The 22,717-nt window shown below is 35.8% G+C and overlaps 1 protein-coding gene across 4 annotated transcripts in view; it reads right to left on the bottom strand.

The window, feature by feature from the left end:
• The window catches only part of SCAF11 (SR-related CTD associated factor 11), a 51,123-nt gene that overhangs the window by 15,142 nt on the left and 13,264 nt on the right, over positions 1-22,717 (bottom strand). The window contains exons 1-8 of one of the 4 annotated variants that reach the window (XM_067314365.1): positions 20,620-20,713; positions 19,339-19,417; positions 18,344-18,522; positions 8,907-8,984; positions 7,007-7,104; positions 5,167-5,234; positions 3,357-3,412; positions 900-1,006 (exon numbers count right to left, since the gene is read on the bottom strand). In XM_067314365.1, coding sequence (XP_067170466.1) covers positions 900-1,006; positions 3,357-3,412; positions 5,167-5,234; positions 7,007-7,104; positions 8,907-8,984; positions 18,344-18,522; positions 19,339-19,417; positions 20,620-20,649 — 695 coding nt within the window. In that variant the 5' untranslated portion in view covers positions 20,650-20,713. Of the gene's footprint in view, positions 1-899; positions 1,007-3,356; positions 3,413-5,166; positions 5,235-7,006; positions 7,105-8,906; positions 8,985-18,343; positions 18,523-19,338; positions 19,418-20,619; positions 20,714-22,717 lie in introns of those variants that run through there. The other 3 variants (XM_067314377.1, XM_067314372.1, XM_067314378.1) reach the window with 3 other exon arrangements.

The following is a 22,717-nucleotide window of genomic DNA, read 5'->3' as shown; positions in this document are numbered from 1 at the left end:
GTTACTATTTTTTTCCAATTAAACTGTATTAGAACTTTCAACAGTCATGATGAAACTGTATCTGTGTACTGTTTAGACGGAAAAGCAGTCACAGCAATAAGAGAGAAGTCCTAAATAAATGGCACAGAGAGAACAGGAAACAGGAGATGAAATCTGACTTCAAGGAAGTCGAAGGACAGAGAAACCTGGTATCCCTGACAAATTAATACTGTTGCATGCATGGCAAAAAAAAGTTTTTTTTCTCCCCCACCATTTACAGACTGTTACACACATACACACTAATGTCTGATAAGGCCATATTATCTAAATAATGTTCTTCTAGATATTATTACAGACTTTTAATATCTATCATTACTTTAACTGTTTTTTACTCCATTCCACCTTCTCAACCAAATGTGCTTTTTAGGCCTGTTCTTAAGTACTAGGCTCATTAAGCAAAAGTTACTCCATGGATGTTTAAAGTATCCCTCTTGTAGTCAAGACACAGAAAAAGAAAATTGTTTCTGCTACAAAATACGAAAGAGTTACCGTTAGCTGTTTTGCTAACTGCTGCTGTAATAAGACTGAGCCTTCTCTATTTAAGGCTTCAATTCAGCAAGGAGTATAAATATATGATAAAAATTAAGCATCCTGTTAGTTCTTATTAAATCAATGAGTTTAAAAGCATATGCTTAAGCATTATGCTGAATACACAACAGGCTAACTGGAACTTCCCTTAGCAATGCTTGTTTTATAAAGTTAGTGTTTATCCTTTAATTGCTGTTTAGCAATGAACATAAAAGCAGTCATCCTTCAAAACATTTCTAGGTAATAATAATAGACAGAGGGAGGCAGAAAGAACTATAGCATCTACAGTGCTGTAACTTGTTGGTTTGTGTTAAGCGCTAGTATATACTTACCAGTCATTTCTACAGCTTAAAAAGGATTCTTCGTTGCTACCATGGGCTGGAAGTGTACTGTAGAAATTAGTTCTGAAGCTCTCACTCCAGCAAGTCTGTCTTCTGGGCTACAAAACAGAATGATAAATGAAACTAATCCAAAATGAAATGATTAGCATTTCATACATAACAATGCACTGAAATTAAGTTATGTCAGCAAGACTTTAGCTCACAAAAGCAGGTACCACAGTAGCAGTAGTAGTATTAACCATAGTTAATACTGCATTGAGAGCTGTAGTTACAGCAAATTTCTCTATTCAATCTCCAAATTTTAAACACCTGCTCTTTGCAGACAAATCTAATTTTCTATGGGTTTTCCACAAGAAAATTGTTAATGCTCCATATAGAAACGACCTATAAATGAGCCATATCTTTACTATTTCATAATTCCCATTTCTGCCAGCTAATGAACCACAATCAGTACAAAGGTAGCACCTTCAGACAACAAACAACTTCACAAGAGTTCAATGAATGCTTGGTGTTTAAATAGCAAGAATGCCCGATTTAAGTAGCTGAGATTCTCCTTTGCCTGCAAGTGGAGTTAGAGAATTCAAGATTGACTGGTATTGTCCATTTACTGGGTCCTCACACAAAGGGACAACAATCCTGTTCATATTTCAAACACCACTTTCTATTTCAATTGTTATGAATACTTAAGCCACTGAACATCAGTGTATTGCCTTTCGCACTGTGTTCAATGAACAGCTTGACTTTGTTGGTGTTGCTATGCACTAGGCTGGCTGTAGAATAAAGCTGAACAATAAACCTCCACACACTTTCCCCTGATTGCCAGACTGACGTATTTGTGTATATTGAACTGTTTTTGAAATGTATGTCCTATCACCTAAAGGGTTAATGCCGCTTGGAATCTGGCTGAAACATTCCTTGTTCATTCCACTTCATCGATATTTTAAAATTAGAACTTGCAGGGTCTTCCCACCATTTGCTTTTAGAATATATTTATTTTGTAGAAAAAAGCCTCTTTGTAGTAAGATGTGTATAAATGGAACTCAAGTGTGGAGTCATGTTCTACATGCTCTATCAAACTTTGGCAAGAAAGCTGGTTTTGACCTGAACATGCCTTATTTCACCAGCATGCAAATAGCAAGCCTCTGCCAAAAAGCTGTCATTTTAAAAGTTTTTTTTCTTCAAAAATACTTGTTTCAAAAATTAACATTTCTCCCCTATCTAAAAAAGATGTCCAAGTGTTCCAATAATATCTTTATGAAGTGGCAATTAATAAACTAGTGCTTTTTAAAAAAACTTTAAACATGCATCAGATAATTCTGAATCCTGTACCTGTTCCACTGAGGTTTTGGGGATTTTTTTTTTTTTTTAAATAAGTCTACTTCTGTTTATATACCTTTCTATGACAGGTACAGTTTGAGACATTAACGCTACCCAGTACTGCACAATAAATCACTGAAACTAGATATAAAAGTGTTCATCAACTCTGAAGCCCAACTAGAGGCTGATCTACCAATAAGCCCCATCTTCCCACTTCAAATGCTTTTCAAATCAGTGAAAGACAGTTTTGACCTTACACAGTAAGGGAACCAAAACTTGCAAAGGCCTGACTCAGAAGAGAAAGTCTGGAGCTAAAGATAACTATAAGAACTATGCTCCATATAAAGTAAATGAGAACTCAAGCAACCAACTACCTAAAGTCACATGATGCAGTAGGTATTAACATCCTACAGCAAGCAAGGCATCAGGCAAAATACGGACTTAAACAGTGTTTTTCTTCCAAATTTTATGATCTAGGTAAGACAGAACAACCAAGAACATAATCATTTACATTTAAAATTTAAATTAACTGCTCAAATCTATTATTAATAAGAAACACTGATCACAGACTGGCATCCCAGAGACCTGAAATATTTCTGAAAGGGAGGGAAGGCAGAATTCAAACAACAGAGCCTTTATAACTTCCTAAAAATTCCACTCCGAACCTGTAGTATAGGGTAAAATTTATTAACTAAACAGGAAGTCTGGAAAAAAAACATTCTTAAAAGTAATCTCCCATTAAATTCCAACTTGGTGCAAACTATAAAGCTAACAGTTTATCTGCGTAACAAATTACTTCGGTTGATTACACTGCTGAATATTTTTGTAACAATAGCAACAATTGGTGAATAAAGATGAAAAGAAGGTAGTTAGTATCTTATAATGCGAAATGCTAATTTAAGTGAAAATATTTACCATCACAAAAGTACACTTAATCTGGGAGAGAGGGTCATATAACCTAGTACTACATTCTAATCACTTTCTTCAAGACAAAAAAAGACAAACTAAAAAGGTAAAAATTACATTTGGATCATACTACAATTAAATAGAAAAGTTAAATTAAGAATAAGCAGAAAGGTAGTTTTAAAAAGTGAAAAAAAATGTTTACAATGTTTCATTATCAGAACCAACCTTGTTTATCTTCACAGACAAAGCTTTCTTGTTTCGTTTATCACACAAACCTTTACCTGCGTGAAATAAGCAGCAATATACTTTGATCTTAATGTATTAGCTTTTAATTATTCATTAAAATCCTTAATGCAATGAGAAGTTAATGAAAGTGTATCTGAAGTGTATTTACAATGTGTTTACATATAGATTCAGTTTACATTCCAATAGTTAGAAACCTCCAAGGAACAAGTCTTTACAATTATTTTTAAGCTACAGTCAGGGAACAACAGCTTGTGGAGCAAACAACCATTACAGAATAGCAGCTTTTTTTGTTTTTAACCTACAGAACTGTTAAAAAGGAACTATTTGTGTTGCTGTATCTCTTAGGAGGAAGTCACACACTAATGACTGAAGGAAAGAGCAAGTCTTTCAACTTGCTGTGAAAAAGCTCAAGAGTTTACCCATTTAACTTCCAAAAAGGAAAGCTGAGATTTGACTTCATTATACCAGATACATACGTACTTTGGGGAGAAAAGACAGGGTACTAAAGGGTTCTTTATTCTTGCAGAGAAAGGCATAACCAGGATCAACAGCTGGAGGCTGATGCCTGGAAAATTCAAGTTAATTACGTACACGAAAGAAAAAAATTGATGACATTTTCTCACAGGAAGAGTGATGCACCCTAGAGCATCTATCAATATATTATCTCTTCAGATTAAAATTGGATGCTTCTCAGGAAGATAAGCTTTAGTCAGATGCAAGTTACTGCACTTAGGGGCACACCTGGGTTAAATTTAATGACTTGTAATATGCAGATTAGATTAGATGATCAGTTCATCCTTTCAGGCCTTAAAGAAAAAGCAGGAAAAAGCGTTGTAATTTCATTATCAGATAATGAGAATGCTTTTTAAAATCTTGAGAAAAAAAACAAGATTAACACCCCAAACTGACTTTAAATTGTTCTTTTCTCTTCAAACAAATAATATTAAGTCACTTCAGTTTCATCTGTATTCAGCCAGACTAAAGAAGATAGTATCTAGAAGAGTTGATTTTTTTTTTAAAACATGTACCTTCATACTCCCTCAGGTGTGTGAAATATAGCTTATAAATACCATTTCATCAATACTATTTTCCATTTGGATTTCACTCTGCCTTAGTTATGAAATACAAAAATAAAATTCAGATTTTCAGTCACCTCCAATTCTTTTGGAGACTTAATACAAAACACTATTTGAGCTGGAAAAAACACACATCAATAGAGGTATTATATACACTACAGAAAAATCTAGAGTATTTCTGTGAAATGTTTCAGATGAGCAAAATAAAAATGCTTGCAATTTCACAACAGCCATTTCCATGTCAAGCAGTTTTCACCTTTCAGTTTTTTGCTTAGTTTCATAAGTTATGAACCCACTTAAAGAGCAATACCTATTAACAAAGTCTCTCAATATGGAACCCCCCTGAAAACCTGCTAAGACTTTTCATTTCTGAACTGTCACTGAAGACTTCCTATGAATAGAAGCTTATCATTAGCCATGCACTATGTGATGCAGAAAGTGATTTTTAGGCTTAAACTAAACGCATTTCACTTGTGACTGGAATTAAGGAGGTAGTTTTCCAGCAAAAAGAGTATAGTAGTTCCAGATACTGAAAGTTTGTTCTCTTAAGTTCCAAACTCCTATTGCTTGGTATTCGATTTTGATGTGGAAATGTAAGCAGTTAAAAAAAAAAAAAAAAGTTTGGCTCATCAAGAAAAGTAACTGTTAAGTTCCATAATAAAAACAGTGATTCTAACAGGTATAAACAAACAGGTGAAAAAAAATCAGCTTACTGTATTTTTTCTTCATAACTTTGTTTAATTTTGCTGCTAATGGCCCTCTCTCCGGAGGTACAGCTCTTCTGCAAAATCAACACAAGATATTATGAGCAGTAATATCTTTGGGCACCCACCTAAGCTAAGAGCATATACACCCAACCAAAACCAGTTCCTATTTCAGGGAGCTTTTATTTTATGCACGTAAAATTCATGGCTTATGACTGCTATTAAAACTCTGAACTTGCATGCTGCGTAGCATAATCTGTACATTAAATACACCATAATGCTTCAAAAAGCTTACAAATGGAAAACCATCTCCTCTGCTTACAAAAAAAAAATCAGTATTAAATCTGAATGTTTTATTCTGCTTGATTTCATTGCAACATGTAAAAGATGTCACAACTCACATGCACAAATACTTAAAAAAGTATCAGTGGTGTTTCAGAGAGGTGCAAAGGTCTCTCTCCTTAGTATCTTTCTTATTTTCTAAATATATAGTGAAATCTGCTTAAAATCCAGTCTCAAGAACTCTGTGCATCATATAGTCAACTGAACAATGACTTTAAATTATGAACATTTAGTGAAATTTACCTGTGTATTCCTAAGTTTCCCCCATATACAAGTGCTCACACATAAGCATTTCAGATTATTTGTTTTTCACCCAGAATTTAATTAGAGAGAAGTAATCTTAAGAAAAAGTTGCAGTATCAAAATACATCTTAAGCTGATCCCTTTTGAAACTAGCTAATTGGTTATGAGACATGAAACGTAAGAAAACAATGTGCCTCAAATGTAGAGAGCTACGAGAAAAAGAGATGAAATACTGTGCATCAGTATCATGCTTTGTTTCTGAAAACCAAGCACATGGAGAGTTAATTATTAAAAAGATCATCGCTTCAGAAATTCAAAAGTTGAAGAGAATTTTTAATCAACATGCAAACATGCCAATACTTGAAACAGCTGATTAATAAAGGTCAATATCCAGATATGCTTCCTATATTTTGTACCTGTAAATTAAGTACAATTTTACATATTCCTAAAGGAAAACAGACAATTCCCTTTGAGATACAGAATGACTGTAGCCCCTGTTAAGCTGACATAACAAGCAAAAACATCACTGAAAGAACAGCAGCACTTTCACCATCCTCTTCAGAGACATAACTAGTAATTTTATTTGACTGTTCAGGAATTAATTTGGACATAAAAGGAGGAAAAAAAAAAAAAGAAGAAAAAAAAAGAGAGAACAATTTCAGTGAAATAGCATGCCACCAGAAGTGATATTTTTGTCCCTTGCTTAGCACTCTGAAATTAAATGATGGATTCAACAGGAAATGAGCATGAGCTCTTCTTTACAGCAAATGTAACAAGACAAAGTTTCTCAACACAGGAGACTATTTCCACAGTTCCCTCAAACTCACCAAAATGCAATCAGTTCTTGACTATAACTACACTTTATAGTAAAAAGATGAGCAACATCAATGTTTACGATAATATGCAAGGGTGGGTTTTATCCATTTAGATAACCAAAGAAAAATATCACTATTGTCAAAATGTGACCTAGCCATACAATCTTAATTCAAATTAACATGAAATTTGTCAATTTGTTTGAAAGCCACCATGTTTACACCTCAATGCAAGGAATAAACTGCTCCTTACACCCTGTTTACTATTTATTCCAGTGGGATTTAGACCAGTGATAAAAGTAAAAGCTAAATTACCTCTGATGGAGGAAAGATAATTTATTCAACAAATAAACTTAAAAATAAAATAATTTCCAAGATGTACATTTAATAACAGTTGAATTTATATTTTGGGTATTCCAATTAGAATGCTTTAAGTTAAGTGCAATACCAACCTTATAAAACTTCTCATCTTTGCATGGCTATATTTTCCCTTATTGCAGGCACAGATTTCCTCTTCTTCCATCTCCCTTAATTGTTTCTTTACCTGAACCTGCATTGAGAAATAAAGTCAGTCTTCAGTCTAGAAACTCAGTAAACACCTGCTTTAAACACATTCAAAGTCTCTAAAGGCCTACTGGCAAATAAGCTCAAATAGAAGGACTTGAAACCTCCTCAAATTATAGCTTCTTTAATTTCATAGTTCACAGATTTGAAGATATTTTGACTTGTTTTTCATAAAATGGAAGAAAACCCTGGTATGTATATTGGCTATGCCAAAAATGCATACGAATTCCACAAAATCACAACTCTTTGAATATTCAGAATGCCATTGCAAGCATCTCCAAAGTTATACGCCATCTTCTGTTGAGAATTAGTTAGTCCAAGGTCTCTGAACTAAGCTGGTTGATGTGACTACATGAAGATCAGCTTTGAAAAAACGCTGAACTTAAGTTCAACTTCCAAATGCTTCCTTGTCCTAAAAAAGGAAAAATATTCTCCTCTGAAGTAAAGTAGCTTATGGATTTCATATAACAGAATTTTGAAAACATGGAAAAAAAAATGCCATTTTTATTACAAACTGAAATTTAACAGTGAAAACCTGAACCATGAAGTTACTTCAATGGCTACATTTCAACTGTTTTCATGGGATAATTCATACTTTCTTATTCCAGAATCTTGACTTTACATGTAACTTAGTTTTTCAGCTGTTATTCTAATTAAGAATATCACAGTAATTAAGCTGTCAACTTACTGATACTGCCCCTGCTAATACTGACCATGGTGGCAATGTTTCTCTGTACATCCCCCATCTATCCCTACTGCTCCAGCACCTCTTTTTCGGAGCAGGATCCCTCTTTGTTCTGTTTGTCTACTTGCTGACACTGCAATTCTATTAACAAGAAACCCAATGCACTATGTAAAGTCGATAGAGCCTTTAAACTACTCCCATTAAAATCTTCAGTTTATCTTGTTTCAGTTGCTTCCTAAGTTCTTCAGAAGTAAAGATAAAATATGTCAGTATGTTTCCCTATGAAAAGAAACAATCTGCAGCTGTTAATCTGGTTCCTTTGCAGCTGGCTACCTGGGGGCTCCAGAAGCGTACACACACACACACACACACACACACACACAAAATTAAGAAAAAAATTAAACACCCCTCCCCCCCAAAAAAAAAACACAGGAGGGAGCCTGTTTCCTGAACACAGTGAAATGAAAAACCAATAACTTAAAATTATGGTTCTAAATAATTCCTATCTCAGAATTTCCAAACTGTACCCAGAAGTACCAGAATCTTTTTGCACATATTTTCAAGTTCAGTAATCAACATCTATCACAATTAAGTTTTATTTTCCTAATTAACAAACTGTTCTCTCTAGCAGCTTTATTCAGCACATTTGAATGGCCAAAAGATTCAGAAGTCTAGATTGAGCAAGGCTTATCGTTAATTCACTCCTCCTGCTGTCATGAATTTGTTCTTGCCAGTGTATTAGAGACAGTGGTAAGACTGAGCTCAGCTAAAGAAGGCAAGATTGCCTGCTAGTTAATATAACATTTGTTTACAAAACCTAATTAAGGAAAAAAATAAAAAACTTTGAGAATGATACTCTACTTTTCTTCTTGGGTATATCAAGAATGTTTGAAGATGATCATGAAGCTGCTACTTTGTTTATATTTTATTACTGTAAACATTTGTTTTGGAAAAGTTAATAGAATTCTAAGTATCAAATATTTTACAGAAATGTTAATGCTGTAATTAATAAATTAAGAAACCTTATTTAACAGTCACATATGATTAAGAGGCATGCAAGTTCCTACAATGTCAGCTACTTAAGAAAAAAGGCTGGGACTTACCTTTATCTGATCTTCTAATGCATCAAGCTTACATATGGCTTGAAATGGTCTGCGATCAATAGGACATGAGGCCTTTGTCTGAAAAATTATTTTTCTTGTTATAAGATTTGTAATAAGATAGGAAAAAAAAAAGATCTGTTTTCTATACTTTTGCTCACAGGTACAGTTCTTTGATGGAAATATGCAAAATTACAACTTGCTGACATTAAGAATCTATTTGCATTTATTGACCATGCAATTTAGTATGTTGTTTTGCAAGAAGATTTTTTACTTACTGGAAAGTCCAAAAGAAACAAGAACATTAGTCAGAAGTTACATTCAAAAAAGGAAAAACATTTACATGAAGTTAGCTATGACTTTTTTTTTTTTTAATCCTTGTTAGGCAACTCTAAGTTTTGTACCACTATACAAAAGCCCCTTCTATTTCTTAATATTGGAAAGCCAAATATTAGCACACAACAACAAAAGAAATACAGTTACTGGGTGCAGGTAGGGACAACTACCATGCAGAACAGCTTCACTTGCTCCTCGGTTTCAATGCTGTAATACAAAGTGTGGTGGAACTCAATAACATGTCCCTCAACTTCTTAGCTACTAAACTTTTAAATTCAATGTCTTTTGACAGAAATCAAACAAATGACTCTCTATGAAAGAATACTACTTTAAACTCTATTTCAACTTTTCAATCTGCTTGCTGCTTCTCCACCACCATTCTATTGTTTTCACATGTTTCTTTGCTATCTACCGAAATCTCTTCCTATTTAGCCTTTGACTTCCACAACACTACGGCTCTTCTAATATTGACCCAGAAGCATCAGCACAAAACCAAAGTTTTCAAACATGCCCAAGAATCCCAATCCATTGCTTAAATCTTGTGCTTTGTCAGCAAGTATTCTGGTGCTGTTGCCAAATAGCTTTGACAAATAGTATTTTTCTGCTTACCAGCTTCTCCGATAGATCTAACTTCAAAAAAGACTGAAAGTGAAGTTCTAATATTAACAAGGGAAAAGTGTTGGTGCTGACACCATACAAAAAGGTCACATGAAAGGAGGGAAAGGAACAGAAGGAAACCACATCCCCGCAAGGAAAGCTAAAAACCACAAGGGGTGTGCATGTGTGTGTGCACGAGCCTGCTTGACTGACTATTCTACTACATTCCAGCTCTCTTTTTGGCAATCAGTAGAGAGAACAGACTCCCATGTTTGAGACAACTGACATTTTGTAAAACAGTTTTCAGCAGAACGGCCCTAAAGGAGACTATTTTGCTCCTAGCAGTAACCTGGAACAGCTGGAATCAGGCCATTTCATTTTGGTCTTATATCATCAAGCATTCTCCAGGCCCTGCCTTCTTCAGAAAGATACAGAAAATACTAGAAGAATATATTTTAATAAGGAACCAAAGACAAAAGAACTACTTTGCTAAAAAACAAGCCAGGAAAAAAAAAAAAATACAATTAGCACATTTTCCACTGAGGCTACTGAGTCATAAAACTGTCTCATTTTAAACAGTGCGCTCCAGGTATTCCAAGTTCAAATAAATCATTTTACCTTTCAACCATTATACTGGAGAAGCTGCATGCACAGTCAGTTCCCATTTAGTATCCAAAATTCATTTCATAACCAGAATTCATCTCCAGTGTTTTTTTGCTTAGTTTCCTTAGAAGAAACAACTCTTTCCACACCTGCTCGCCCCATCTGCAGGTCATTTGCATTCCTTTCCTTCTCCCCAAAATAACTTTTGAATTTACTGACCATTTTCAACCAAATCAGATAGAGGTAGAGGTCTCCAGTGTATTACATATTCAAAGTTCAATGGAAATACAGATTTAATGTCCTTTCCTTAACCATCTTAGCCCACCCATTGAGGAAGAGGCTGCACTACATGAGGATATAGACACCGAACAATGAAGTATTACGAACCATAGAGCAGGGAGGCTTCAACCGAAGTCCCACCCAACTAGGCAATGCAGTGAATCAACTTTCAGAGAAATGTATAGGAAATCAGAAATTAATTTTTTATGCTGGAGAACTACTTACTCATTTTAATTCCATATACATGCTCACCCCCCTTCCTCACTTCAGGGGTCTTCACAGGCCCTGTTCAGAACTCTTGGGGTGGAAGGGAAGTGGGGCAAATCCAACCTCTACTAGCCCTACTTTATCCACTAAACAAGAACCAGTATTTCAATTGTGTAATTTCTGCCCTTAAGAGAGCAGGGATTTATGCTATTTTTTATTTATGCAAGCAAGATGTAATGCTTCTCTTACAGGTGGAATTGCATTAGCAGCTATGAGAAATTTGCATACAGACTCAGTCGTAAAGTTAAAGAATGAATTTCTTTCTTGTTTGTTGATTGGGGCTTTTCATTTTCCAGTTGATTGTTTCTTCCTCACCAAGTGCAAGGAGTGCCCAATTTTTCTCATTTGCCTATGCAGCCCCCAATCCCCAACCACTGAGCATTCAGACACCTTATAATTTCAACTAAGTACCCAGAACAGAGTTAGATTTTATTTATTTATTAAAAGAACAGGGATCCTCGCATGAACAAGTTGTTGAACAAAGGGTAGATGAAAGCCACTACCTCAGGAGATCTTCAAAAGGAGAGGTATTTTATCCTTACCTACACCTTCCCCCCACTGGAGAACTCCATTGTTCCCTGCAAGTTCATGGGCTGGGTAATTAAGCCAGTTCCCTAAGGACTCAGACTATGAAAACTGTTTTTTGTCTTGTATCCAACATAAAGCTAGCCCAGACAGCAGAGTAATATAGCAGTGTTGGTCAACTGAGATACCTGATAGTATGCAATGTATTGCAACTGTTGAACCAGCTGCAAACTTCTCACAGTAAGTACTCTGATTCTTAGATATACCAGACTGTCAAAGACAGGTCGAAAGAAGCATAATTTTCTAGTTATTTTAAGTTAATTTCAGAATTAAGCTGATTTGAAAAATAAGTTGTTTTGAGAAGACATACTGTTTCTATATTTTAAATTTACACAAGAATATTAAATTATGTTCCCAAGTTTAAGTCATGGTAAATTGTTTATTCATTGCTATGAAATATAATCATAGAATACTACATGCATTAGCAGTAAATCAAAGCATTTTTGCTCCACTAGAAAAATGTTCACTCTTTTCAGTGGAACTGGACAGATGTTTAACAATTACATACATTTATACATAGTAATAGAAAAAGGAAAACATTCTGGAAGAATCAAAGGCTATGGTTAGGTTCAGACATGTTCAGAAACAGCAGATGCTGTCTTCCACTCCAACTCAGTTGCTTTTCATAGCACTAACTTTATCTGATATTTTGCAGCAAATCTTGAGAGATATTCTAGTAAAGACATGACAGTTTAAGTGTTACAATTGTCAGGGGCCCTTGAGGGAAGACAGAGGTTACTCTGTGTTGTGTATTTGTCTAAGGATACACCAGCTTTCACCTGTCAGCTAATATATGGCCTTTAAAGTGGAAATGGAAGAAAAAAACAACAGGAAAACAAAAACAAAACAAACCACACACTCCTCTGCCCCTCCTCCCAAGAGGAAGAAGGGATTTGTGCCACTACAGGAAGGAGTAAGGGTTAAAAACAAACAAAAAACCTGACTACTTTTTTGTAAAAAGCAGTCTCGAAGAGTGGCAGCCTTTTACTTGTCTCTTTTGTCTTTGAGAAGACACTTCGGGAACCAAAGACTCTTCATTCAAGGCCACTAAGCATTTCCCCTCCACTTCAGCTTTTATTCAGGAAGCATCCTAAGGGATAGTGAACATACACGGTCCTTTTGGAGGGGAAAAAAAAATTAAACAAGTTAGAGATATTGAGATGAAAGGAGTCCAAGTAGAAGCCACCACTTTTATTGTGCATAAAGGGGGATGGGAGGAGAGGGGATTTAAAAAAACAAATCGCAAACTTAAGTGAATACTACTGTATGCAGTCATATTTTTTTTTAAAACATAGCTGTCTAAAAAACAGAATAAAATCAGAAAATATTACAATAAAATCTAGTATTTAATGTAACAATTAAAGTTATTAGAACAGCCCAGCTGGTATTTCTTGATTTTTTTTTTTTTCCTCTCTCCTTCCTGACAGTGCTTTTCTTGGAAAAGCCCAGAAGAGTAATCCAGCATACTGTTCCAAATATCTTTGGTTGTTTTACTGTGTACATGAAACTACATAATAGTTTTCCTGTAAAAACTGGTAACTCTGAAGTGATTCAGTCTTTCACCTATCCTGTGATATCCTGAGAACCTTCTTCATAAGGTATGGAAGTGTTCATGAAGCCTGTAACCCCTGAAAAGCTATCTATGAGCAGGTGCGGGGTTTTGTCTGTTTTTAAGTTCTCTGAAAACACACTTCAAAGTATTCTGATCTTTTTTGATGACCCTCTGGAAAAAAAGTGTTGCTTTAGCTCCACAGGCAAAACTTGACGTTCAATATTCTTATAACATGTACAGCATCACAAAATAGTAATTTTGGTAATCTCAAAGAGGAAGTGTCCTGCATCTTAACTGCATCACTTCCAACAGCATAAAAAAAAAAAGAGAAAAAAGAAAAAAAAGCAGACAAAAGGCCGAAGTAGCTACCAATCTTCCAGCCAGGACTTTTTAGGAAAGCTACCCAGATAGGTAACCTAAAAGTGTTTTTGGCTGACAGAATAACTTTGGCAGACAGCCCCATCTTATCAAGTTCTATATTATGAGGTTTCACGCACTTAGTAACAAGATGAAATCAAGGAACAAGAGTTTCTGCAGCAAATCCCTTCCACAGCAATTTTTTTTTCCAGTGGTCCATAACTAAAAATCTGTTCTTCCATTCCTTATTAAAAGTTGACCTAAAAAGAAATATGGTCTTGTATGGTGTAATGCTCCTTTATTAGAGAACCTGTTAAACAAACCAAACATTACCAAGTTTTCACCATTAAATTCAGGTTTAATAGTAAGGTTTAGATTGTAGAAGTAGCGTCCAAATCTTTCACTTCACCCAGTAACCAACAGTACACGAAAAAAGCCCCCAACACTTCTGCCTCCATCTTCAGTGAAAAGGGAGACACCAGGAAGTACACTAGTACACTGTTTCTAGAAGGAAGTAAAATCCTACGATGACTTTTTTTTTCCCAAGTCTTTTTAATGTTTTTGCAGTTGAGTTTTAGAAGAGCACCGTTTCTGGCAAGAGATTCTAAGTTATTTTTCTAGACATATCACTGATGGATAATAAAGACAAAAACAGCACATAAGAATAGAGATTCTAGCCTCAACACCCAATCAATACTCATTAGTTACAATTTTAAACAGCTGTTTTCTCTCTACCCACATCATTCAGGCTGGCTAGTCTTCACTTCCTATCCAAAATTGCCATATGTTGCTTCTATATCCCATAAAATGCTGACTAGTTCTATTGGAATGGTGGCTGTCTTTAGGAAAGGATGAAATGGCTCATTATTTGTAATGAACTGCAGATTCTATGGTAATTAAAGCACTATGTCACTGTACTTTCTTAGACACTATATTATCAGAAAAGTGAAACCAAGCACAAGAACATTCATTCATACATTGAGTTTCACATTGCACTTCCTCAACAATGTTAAAATTCTTAAGTTGCTGTATGAATGTATTTTTCTCAACAAATGCCAAGAACAATTGCACACCATAAAATCCAATATGTAATTTGAAAAAAGTATCAAAAGTCTAGATTTTCTAAAATAATCTGATTAAAATAGTTTTCTAGTCAGCAATTCAGATACATTGTCTATGCATGCAATGCCTTGGAGACAAACTAGAAAAGGCTTTTTTTCTTCTTTGGGCAGGGGGTGTTTTTATTTTTAGGTTTAGGGTTTCTCTGGCAACACTGTACATTGGTTCATCAGTGTAACCCCACCTATGCCCACTGCTTTGTACTGCAAACAAAGAGCACTGCGGAACTTGTCGCCACATCAGCTACTTCTTTCATGTATCCTTAAGAACAAGGAAAGCCATACTGGAAAGAATAATACACTTCAAGAACTGCCATTACCATACAGGTAACTCCCTCTTTACCCACAGAAGAGCACACATATATAGCATACTCTACATAAGCAATGATCCAAACCTTATACTAGTGAATGACTGTTCTAAAAAAAACAGAACACCTACTAGAAATGTAATTCAGGGAGCTCAACTTTTTTTTCCCCTCCTTCTCTTAAAGTCAACCACTGATACTGCACAAGGCCTGCCTGAATGTACCCTGATGCTTCAGACAAGTTAAAGCAGAGTGAAAGTTATCTCCTCTAAGATTGCTGTCTTCAACCAGGATATATTATTAAAAAAAAAAGAGTAAGGAGCTTTCCTTTAATGCATCCAGGGAAGATATTCTTGCTGCTACTGTAATTGCCATAGACGAGGTGGTCTTAGCTAATTTGATATCTGCTTGCCATAGATACATAACTTATGTTCCTTCACATTAGCCTTACTTAAATGTTTTTACTACTGCTTATTATGAACTAATACATGTGCTTAGCAACTTGATATACAAAACAGACTTATCAGGAAAGTGTTTAAAAAAGCTTTTCTAATTTTGACCCAACTGGTTCTACTAGCATTATGATAGACAAAAGAAACATATGTAACTACTTCCCTTGCTGTAACACAATACTGATGGTGTCTGAAGACTCCAGATAGGGAGCTGTGGCTACTGCTCTGTATAAAACCTTTGTAATGTGGGCAAAATAATGCTATCATGGAGATGTTCTTTGCAATGAAACAGCTGTTTACTTACACTGTCCTTCACTGTTTCCATTGAAGGGTGCGTCCAACAGCCTCAACTCCAGATTTAGGCATCAAATGCCTTGTATTCTTACGAGCTTCTAACATAGCTTTACTGAAACAGAATCTCAGAAGTTCCACATTAATAAATTAAACAATGTCAACTTACCAAAGTTGAGGACAGCTAGCACAGGGTGAATGACATTTATGCTAGTCTTTGCCTACTGCAAACAGTCCTTGGAACGTTCCATCTGACCAACACTGCCCAGTAATTCCTGGGAGAGCACTGGCTGGCACAGCCAAAGGCATGCAAGATGACAGTCTAATAGTACAGGACAGTCTAATAGTATAGGCAATATTGGACACTGCAGTTAACTACACTAAACATAGTCAAAGAGGACAGAATAATTTAAACACATTTCAAAAAGCAAGTGTGAAGGGTAGTTACTTAGTGGGAATTCTAGTCTCTACCTCATCTTTAGGAGCTAGACACTTTTCCTCAGAAGGAAAGGAAATACAGCACTCCAACTAAAAGCTTGAAGTAATGCCACCAAATTCCCAAACCAAATGCTCAGATTTAGCCATTAGGACCTAGTGTATCAGGTCATCTTCAGCAAGTGTCCTATCCATTTTTAGCCCTTTATGGAATCAAACAGCAGATATTCCCTTAAAAGCAATACATATCTCCTTAGAAAGCCAAAAACCCTCAAAGTGCTACGGCTGCTGCTTGCAGAAAGAAAACCTGCCAATACAGGACACTTAACTACAGTTGTAATTCTGAAAGTCTCCCATAGCTAGAAAGGGGAACAGAACTGCAAACTTGCTCTTACCGTTTGCCTAAACTACCTTGGTATTAATTAAAATGCACATAGTTTTGCATAAAAGCCAAAATAATTGGCTAAGAGCTTTATGTACAATTTGAAAACAATTTAGAGAAGTAGTTGCTCCCATTGTTTTGAAGTCAAAGTGCAATGCGGAAAGATAGTGGAGATACCCAACTTGAACACAAACTGCTGGCAAAAGCCTTTAGTGTGTGGAGTACAATGGTAGTTACATTAAACCACACAAAAGCACTTGAAGGAAATTTATCACTTTTTAAAGAGACCATTATTTTGCTCGTGAATCTTATTCACAACTTTCTTATTGTCTTAAACTTAGAAAGAGACAAGAAAACAACATTTTAAAAACCAATTTATTTGTACTCAAGAGAAAAACACTTAGTTTTTTAAACAGAAACTGGTAACATATTTTAGAAGAGCAGATAATTTTAATCTTCATTATTCAGAGTGACTTAACTGACAACTAAATAGTCAATAATTACTTATTTTATGATCAACCAAGAACCATCAGAGAAAGCAAATGCTATGCAATACTCCTCACCAAAACAAAAGACACAAAACAAAAATTAGTTACTAAATATTAATAGTGGATACAAAACCACATGGCATCTTCATGCTTCAAATGGCTTATAGTATGTTTCTATCAATCCAAGCTATAAAATCTCATCTGCTTCCCACAGTTGAAGTATCTTAACATCTGTCAGCCAGTTTTCAAAACACTTGTTTTAGTTTAATTAAACTACCAGATAGGGCAATGGAATTTCATGAACTGAATAGGTCCAACTGTCAACTTCCTCAGAAGAGGAAGGACAGGTGGTTTCACCATCAGATGTCACTAATGGAAGGAAGCAGGTAGAAGCTTTAAAGTATTTTAAGGTAACTTTAAAAAGAACCTACTGTTTTTATGCCATCACATCTACTTCACCTGTAGCTTAAGAGCTGAAGTTGCTTTCTGTTCCATTGGTATAGTATTTCATGCCAAAAATGAAATTTGACATGACAAAAAAAAAAATTGTATCATTAATTTGCCTCTTTAAAAGAAAGATTCTTCCCTTCCTCATTGGGCTTAAAAGCATCTGTTAGGCAGTGTGAACAAAATGAAATCCAGCAGCAAGCCCTCAATCTAGTGTATTGCTTTTCTGTACATTTTACTGTTTATTGTCGTTCACCTGCTGTAATAGCAACCAGCTAAGAAAGTCAGAGGAAAATTGAGGATGAGAGTTTCCTGTTCACTACTAAATGAAAGCACGGCAATTAATCATTTGCCAAACAGACAATCTGATAATAGGAGACTTAATTTATTACGCAGTACTCACATGTCAATAACTATAATCAAAATTAAAGATCTTAATTCAGAACAGCACAAAGTCTTTTAGCTGAATTCTTCAAAGAGTTAGAAAACTAAGGTTTCATTAGACTTATATTGTAGACTAATGTGGAAACATATTGGTCCCAGTCCTGAGAGTTCAGAGTATAAGAAACAGCGTAAGAGATAATACTATGATAAGATTAAGCCATGCTTATAAACATGACATTGCAATATTACAAAGTATACAATAAAAGTAAAGTATACATTATATGACCTGATTATACCATTATACCACTTGATTTTCCAAACAGCCATCACTTTGTTTTTTTTTGCCAATATCTAATAGCCATTAATAGAGCAACATATCTAGTGAAAGATGACACAAAGCATTTCATTAACTCTATGAAGAACATTCATTAAGATCTGTTTATAAACTGGTCATTGAAACACTTCTGTACAAAGTCAGAATGCACACCTATGGACTTTTAAGAAAACAGGTTATTACTAGATACAGTAGATCGAAAACCACAGCTTTGATTCCTAGACTTACCTCAGCCCATTTAAGAATACAAGTCATGCAGAAGGTATGACTGCAGTTCTCAGGAAAACCAATTTCTTGTTCTAGAAGGCAGTTCAGACAGATGGGGCACTTGTCACCTTCATTATATATTAAAGCAGTAGAACAGGAACAGCACTCTTCGTTTTCTTCACCTAGTATTAACACTGACACTTTCAATTTTTGGTCAGTTTTTGAAACAAAGTCATTGTAGATTTGAATAAGATAACAATTTAAGGTAGAGTTTTGTGCAGTTAAAGCAAATTAATCATGTTTTTAGGTATAATGCAGTCAAGGTGCTGACCAGAGGAGTAATTAAACGAATAGAAAAAAAATTGCACAATGTATTTCATAGAATAGAATCATCATATCAATATTTTCATTAAAACAAATGAAAGTTAGCTCTCATGTTATTTAAAACAAGGAAAAAATCACTGATTATTTCCTACTTATCATGAAGTCATTTAGTCATCTTCTCCCGAGAGCTCCTCAGAAGTTTGCACTTTCTCTCCATGAAATAAATTAGATCAGCATACCTCACAGTCAACATCTTATATACACATACATTCCAACTTTATTTTAGTTTTCCAGTCTTAGTTATTTTCATCTGAACAACCTCAAATATTTATCTAATCATGTACATTACAAATGCTCCTGATTTTGTTAAAATTAGAAATTGTTTTCAGAATATAAACATGCAAGAACTTTTCCTCAAGGAATTTTACTCTAAGTCCATTATTTTTCTGAGTAACAGTCATCTCCATTTCGGTTCTGATACTAGAAGTTAACAAGCAAAAAAACTGAAGTCACAGGAAAGCATTTGGGGACCCCATCAGACAAAAGAAAAACACTTTGCTGGAATAATCACTGTTTACATGGCTTTTTTCAAAGCCAGCAGCATACTAATTAGGAGGGAATACATGTAAAATCTGACTTTCACAGCTTGAACCTGAAGTATATACTTTAATATTTACACACATGGACATTACCTTCCATGCCTTCATGCTCCTGGTCCTCAGCATCTCTAATATGTTGCTTTCCGTTCTTCATTTTCTTAGAAAATGTAGTCTGGAAAACAAACCATTTATACACTACATTAGAATGCAACCTGAAAGCAAATCTGAAAGTGACCACTATGAATTTAATGAGGAATTACTAGTGCTCTCCACTTCATTATACATGTGTAGAGTAGAAATGCATGACATAAGGAATTTGATGGGGATCATTTACGACCTATTTGCAAACAAGTATCATTTAAGCTCTCCAAATGATACTTCCAACCTGAAATTTTTCATTCAAAAGTGCAAAGTTTTTGTAGTGTTTTAAGACCATAAAGTGCTTTTATTTTCAAAAGTTAAATGTATTGCTAAGTTTCTATGCAAACCGCCCTACATAACACCACGGTAAACCTCTGCAAATTGTTTCTCATGAAACATTGGGGAAGAAAAAAGTTAAACACACAAGAACCAAAAGGGCCAGTTACTTTCTGTGCCCACAATCACAGTGATAGTGACAAGTGAGAAGAGTGAAAAGCAGCTTATGTTTGCTTGCTTTGGTTTTGTCATCCAACAAAAACTATTAGTATTGAGGAAAGAATGCAAGGAAAGCTATAATAATCAAAAGAGAGGTCACAGGCACAGCTAAGAATTGTGAAGAGGATGCACCTTTCAACCATTCTCTAAAGGAGTAGCGTCAAGAAAGATAGCAAGGATACAGACTATCCCTGTGATGCACATCATATAGGTTCAGAGAAATTGGTATCACATAAGAAATGGCAAGTGTACATTCTAAATAGCTTGCCTATCACATGCAGAATGAGATATGCTTGAAAAAGTAACTACACCAAGGAGTGAATCTCTTGCATTTCAAAAGTCTGAAGTCACAGCAGAGACTGTATAAGCACCTAAAACTCCTACCCTACAGCCCTAGAGGGACCAACAATTTTGTTCAGAAGTCCATACAGCTTTTTTATTAACAGGTGAGCTAAAACTTCACAAGGGATCAAATAAGTCAGAAATTACCAAGATTTGTTACATAAGCATTCAAACCTGAAGCCAGCTGACTGGGGTTTCAAGCCTCTCTCTAATGCCTTTGCTAGGAAAGGCATGAAAAAGTCTTCGCAGCAGCAAAGAGCTGAGAACGCAATGATCACACTTGTAAACTCAATTTCAATTTATAACTGCACTGTTTTCTCTACCTGGATCTCAAGGAGGGGGAGACACAGTGTTTGCCTCCCAAAACTGCTTCTGATCAACTCTTTACTACTTGACCTTGGCAGCAGGAAGTGTTCTAGTGAGCATGTCTCTTCACTGAGGAAAGGAATGCTCCTGCAGATATATCCATTACATAACACTTCTCACTTTCTTGGGCAATTCAGGAAAGCAGGACTCTCACCTGCGAGTCACAAACACAGAGGGTTCATTAAAGACATGGTCAAAACTGTGAAACAAATTAGAAACCTGTAATTAGAATTCCAAATGTCATCAGTATTCCCATTAGAAACTACTTTTTCATCCCCTCCAAAGGAACCTGTGAATCAAGTCAGGGGCGGGGGGGAGAAGAGAAGATGAAAACCTACCAATATAGGGGTAAATTCCCTTATAGTTAGTCATCCTATTCTGATACAAAAAATGGCTTAGAAGGTATTTAAAGAAATATACAAAAATCAACATGATTCAAGTGTTTCAAACACCTTTTCATTAAGAATGCTGGTTCACAGCTGCCAAACACATGTTCATTAGGATAAATGGTATCAACTCTGGAGCAATTACTAACACTAACTGCATTCCCTGTAACACAATCAGCATTACTACAAGTTGCATTCAGACTCTTAAGAAAACAGCCACTGACCAGACCACCACCTACCAGCAATAACCTTTACAGGTAGGCAAAGATGAAACCCAGAAAAAGCCAAACTGACAAGTTGTGACAGAGTGGTCCTTCCCTCCCTCCCCCACCCCGATGTGCTCTCTCCCCCTCAACCTGACCTCCCTGTAAACAGCACGTATGTAGGGGCTGGTTGAGCATGTGCCAACTAAGGCCCATCTAGTATGCAAATGTGACTGAGTCAATCATCTCCCCCCCATAAATAGGGGGCAGCCCAGAGCCCATGGAGTTCTCCTGCATGGCAGCAGGCTACACTGCAGAACCTCCTCTTCAGCAGGGACACCTCTCAGGGTTACTCCTTGAGGTTGAGATTCCTCACCTGCGACAGATCCTCAGTAAGTGATTAATAGCATGCTGAACTTTTGCGAACTTTGTGAAACTTTGCTGAGTTATATTTCTGACTAACTGCGCACATAATCCCTTAGACATAAATCGTTGACCAAGTCTGGGACTAGGGCTGGATCCAGCCACACCTAGGCTCCTCTCCGAAGGAGTTTAGAAAGCAAGGGGGTCCAGTCTGAACCTTGTGACTCAATGGGAGAGTCTCCGTTGCACACGCATCTGACCCTGTCCTTCATGCAGTAAATAACTGAGTGAACCTTGCCAGTCAAACCTCGTTAAATCGTTCTTATTTACAATTGAACTTTGTTAAGTCTCTGTCTTACCGCAATAAATGTAGTGCTGCTTCCCTCCTACGGGTGAAGTGAATCACTCCTTTTGCGACACAAGTTAAAGCTTAATGCCTTAAACAAAGTCTGCATCAAATCAGGATGGGTAAGACCACCAAAACCCAATATCTGAACTTAAAATACAAGATCAAGTTCTATTGTTTTTACTCTGGTTTGCAAGAGGACTTTAAGTGGCTTTGGTCCCAGAGACTTTAAATCAAGGGTGGGTGGATTGGAAAAAGTATAAAAAGATTTCTTGCATACTAAGTCTTAAGGAAACCTCAGCAATCCTTTACAACAGCAGAAAAATGCGCAAGCTATGCTCAAACTTCTCTCATTCCTAAGGTTCCAGCACACTTCACAGCTCAGCATATCTAAAGAAAAGACCAAGAGACCTGCACTTCGCATGCAACCACAGACAAGGTTTTAAACAGTCACAATGTAGATATCAAATTGTAATTAAGGAGTAGCAGCAGAGTTCATGCTCATAAAAGATCTTGAGATCAATAAGATAGCTTGCAGAAATAGAACCTGTAGAGGCTATTTATATTAGTAATTTTTTAATAGAAAGTGTAACCTTTTATCTATTGCACTCTTACTAAAGACATCACAGGAATTCTTGCAAAGTTACAGTAATTAGCAAAACAGAGATCCTAAGATTCTGACATAACATGAGTAAATCCAAGATTTGCAGCAACTAAAAACCCTTATGTTGCATTACATCCCTCTTCTTACAAATCTATTATTTGGACAGATACTGAGTGCCATTAACACACTTAACAAATCATAATCTTTTCATCAGTCTGACACTGAC

Source organism: Apteryx mantelli, chromosome 1 (assembly GCF_036417845.1).
Source record: "Apteryx mantelli isolate bAptMan1 chromosome 1, bAptMan1.hap1, whole genome shotgun sequence".
NCBI lineage: Eukaryota > Metazoa > Chordata > Aves > Apterygiformes > Apterygidae > Apteryx > Apteryx mantelli.
Note: the sequence above shows the minus strand (reverse complement) of the source record. Positions and strands in the feature narration are given on the sequence as shown.